The sequence below is a fragment of a genome, unplaced genomic scaffold, assembly GCF_019419815.1.
Source record: "Pyrus x bretschneideri cultivar Hongxiangsu unplaced genomic scaffold, Pyrus_bretschneideri_v1 Contig26, whole genome shotgun sequence".
Classification (NCBI taxonomy): Eukaryota; Viridiplantae; Streptophyta; class Magnoliopsida; order Rosales; family Rosaceae; genus Pyrus; species Pyrus x bretschneideri.
Window position 1 is genome coordinate 1,202,000 of NW_025999568.1, and position 3,097 is coordinate 1,205,096.

The window sequence follows — 3,097 nt, forward strand, 5'->3', positions numbered from 1 at the left end:
TAAAAAAAGAAGATAAAAGAAAATGAGAAGAGATTTTGGTCCGTATAAATTGACTAGGTTCTGCTTCTGTCTATATTTATTTTCAATTGTCGCAATTTAAGTCGTACAGCAATTTGATTAGTTTTTAATTTGTAATTTTTTGATTTGGTAAAAGATTAATTTCATCAACAATAAAGAGTTAAGTTCCCACAAACCAAATACCCCGACCCATCAACAACAAATATGGAGGAAAAAGAGGTTATAGCATACAGAAAATGCCTTTTCCATAAAATATTCTATGCTTGAATAATATACTTTACCAAAATTTATTTCCATAACCAGCTTTAGAGCACATAATACAAGCCAAACACACTGTAAGAGAAGCTCCAAACAGAGAATATTTTTCAGCTTTGCTCCTCAGCACCTGCAATTTCCCTCTCCTCGGCTGCAGCGGCCATCAAATCATCAAAGTTTTCTGACTTCCCAAGTACAATCTCAATCTAAAACCAACAGAGTATATCAATATTAACAAAATGGAATACTTGGTAGGGGACAGGAAGGACAAGAGTCGATCTCATCATGAATGTGACCTTAAAGTGCTCTACAACTTGAGCTAGAAGGCCTCACAAAAATGGTACTACTCTTGTGAAGTTGGAAAACAAAGTTGACAATATGTCCTACACCAAATAGATACCAAATACAATTTGAAAGCACGTTTTTGCTATAAGGTTAAAAAAAAAAGTAACTGCAAATAACCATGTATAATATATGAAATGACAACCCTACTGGGATTTGGAACAACGACACTCAAAATACATGTAGAATGGACAATTTTTTCCCCCTTAAATCTCACACAGCAGCACACTGCCAACACATGAATAGATGGTCAGTGACACAACAAGCATTTCTTTTCAAATTAGCAATCTCCGAAAAAGGTGCACCGACCGGTAAGGTGTATAATTTTGCCATTCATATCACATTTATGCTTTTCTTAAAACCAATACAGTTTGGCATGTCCACATAACAACTTCACCAAGCCATATTAGCCCAATAATATAAATGCAAACTGATGTTCAAGAATCAAACAAATCCAATAGGGCAACAATAATTGTAAAAGGATCTCTCCACTCAAAACTCCATTCTTTCACTAATATACATCTTCCTTATTCTTTTACTACCCAGACAGACGTTTCAGATGAGATTCAGAACTCATTCTATAAATTGAGGACAAATGACTGGCTATTTGACATTAGAAGATCACATTGGCATACCTTGGCTTTTTGGACTGGCCTCCCCCTAGAATCATCCTTAATGTCAACAGTTGATGTCATGATTTCTGCATTCACGTCCCAGAATATAAGTAAACTTGATAGTTTGATAGTTTATTTTTGAAAAGCGGAAAAGAAAATAGAAGTCTCACTTTTCTCAACTGCCAGCCCATTGTTTTTCAGAATTTCTGCAATTGTAACGACCGTGGCAATAGCTGCAGCAGTACAATGAGATATTAATCCTTGCATCAGCTTTAATACTAGACAAATCATACCTATAATCAAGAACTACAATATTCATGATAAAAAAACATCTCAATTCCAAATGTGGCAACATAACAGAACGGGAATGTGCTGCATTTGACTAGATTTAAAACACCTCTCCACCCCCCAACCCCCAAATGGGAATGGGTAATGGATTCTGGACTCACATCTGCAAAATAAACGCTACCTTAGAGTAACCCTGCTAGGTTGCCTAGCCTTTCTTTAGATAACTTGTTCGCTAAACATTTCCATTTGTCCCTTACAACTACCAACTAAACATTTTACCCAAAGCCACCTTATCTTGTTTCCCAATCAGGAGCAAATCTGTTTATACGAGTATATGTTCAAATGGTAAAGAGTTATTTCCTTGGTAATTGTTGTCAGCATCGTGCTAAGCACAAGTAAGAAAACCTAAGCATAAGCAACCAACAAACTGGAACGAGCAACAAAAGGCAACTTTTTCCATATAAAGTAACAAAAGGTTAATACGACATAATGGCTCAACAAATTAGTAACCATTCTCTTCCCACCTTAGGCAGACAAAAAATTGATACAAAATAGCCAGTCATCCTAGCTTGTTCAGAAACTAATAGCTCAACTTGTCAAATTGAGTGAACCGAATCAACGCATGTACAAACAAACTACGCTAAATTTCAGTTGTCTTCCAGAACTTAGTTATGAACCTCAATGTTTTCTTGATTCCAGGGTAATGTCTAACCGGATACCTTAACATGGCACACAACACAGAGATCTACACACACATAGTGCTTAATGAGATAGAAGCAGCTGAAGTGTCATACCCATTCCCAAAGCGGAGAGCTCCACCTCATTGTACTGTTGCATATACCTCTGCAAAACAATATAATGACATAAACATACTATTTATTAATAAATAAAAATTGAAAATAATCAACAATTATTCCGAAACACCTGGAAAACAGAACTGCCGCTGCGTCTATGTCAATCGAAAACATTTATTTCCAGGTAAATCCCAATTTCTTCCCAAATTAACCAGAAAACTCAAATTTCAGCATACTCAAAGCAATTGATAAAGAAATAAAAGAAAACCCAGGAACCAAATAAGGCATACAAGCATATATATAGGCAGAAAATTAAGAACAGGGTAGGGATTAGGGTTTACCTTGGCAAGATTAACATAGAAGAAGAGCGGCTTCTTGGTATTTGAGACCTGAATTCGGTTCTTCTTGTGCGAATCGGAGGCGTTGATGGTGATGTTGTTCACGCCGTCCGTGATCTCCTCCATTGCAATTGAGAGAGCTTCAAAAACCCTAACCCTAAATCCCTTTTGACTACTGTCTCTCTCCGATTTCTCTTTCTAAAATTGTTCTTCTTTATATATATGGGCCTAAAAGGACCAAAAAGGACAAGCATGCGTGGAATTAATTTGTGTTTTATTTTTCATTTGTTTGGTCTTATACTAATAAATCAATCACTTTTTTTTATTTTTTGGTACATCGATATTATATACTAAAAAGAGGAGTTTGGCAAAACCAAATAATAAGCAACCTAATTTAGTATCGAATTTGTCATCCACAAGATTCAAACCTATAACATCTCACTTCCAT

The 3,097-nt window shown here is 35.8% G+C and overlaps 1 protein-coding gene across 1 annotated transcript; it reads right to left on the bottom strand.

The window, feature by feature from the left end:
* Nucleotides 1-223: 223 nt before the first annotated feature.
* On the bottom strand, nt 224-2,843 carry LOC103935638 (uncharacterized protein At2g34160-like). Its single transcript, XM_009345429.3, has 5 exons — nt 2,653-2,843; nt 2,312-2,360; nt 1,400-1,462; nt 1,251-1,315; nt 224-479 (listed from the first exon to the last, which is right to left on the bottom strand). The coding sequence occupies exons 1-5, from the start codon at nt 2,773-2,775 to the stop codon at nt 384-386; spliced, it is 396 nt and encodes a 131-aa protein (XP_009343704.3). The 5' UTR covers nt 2,776-2,843; the 3' UTR covers nt 224-383.
* Nucleotides 2,844-3,097: the final 254 nt, after the last annotated feature.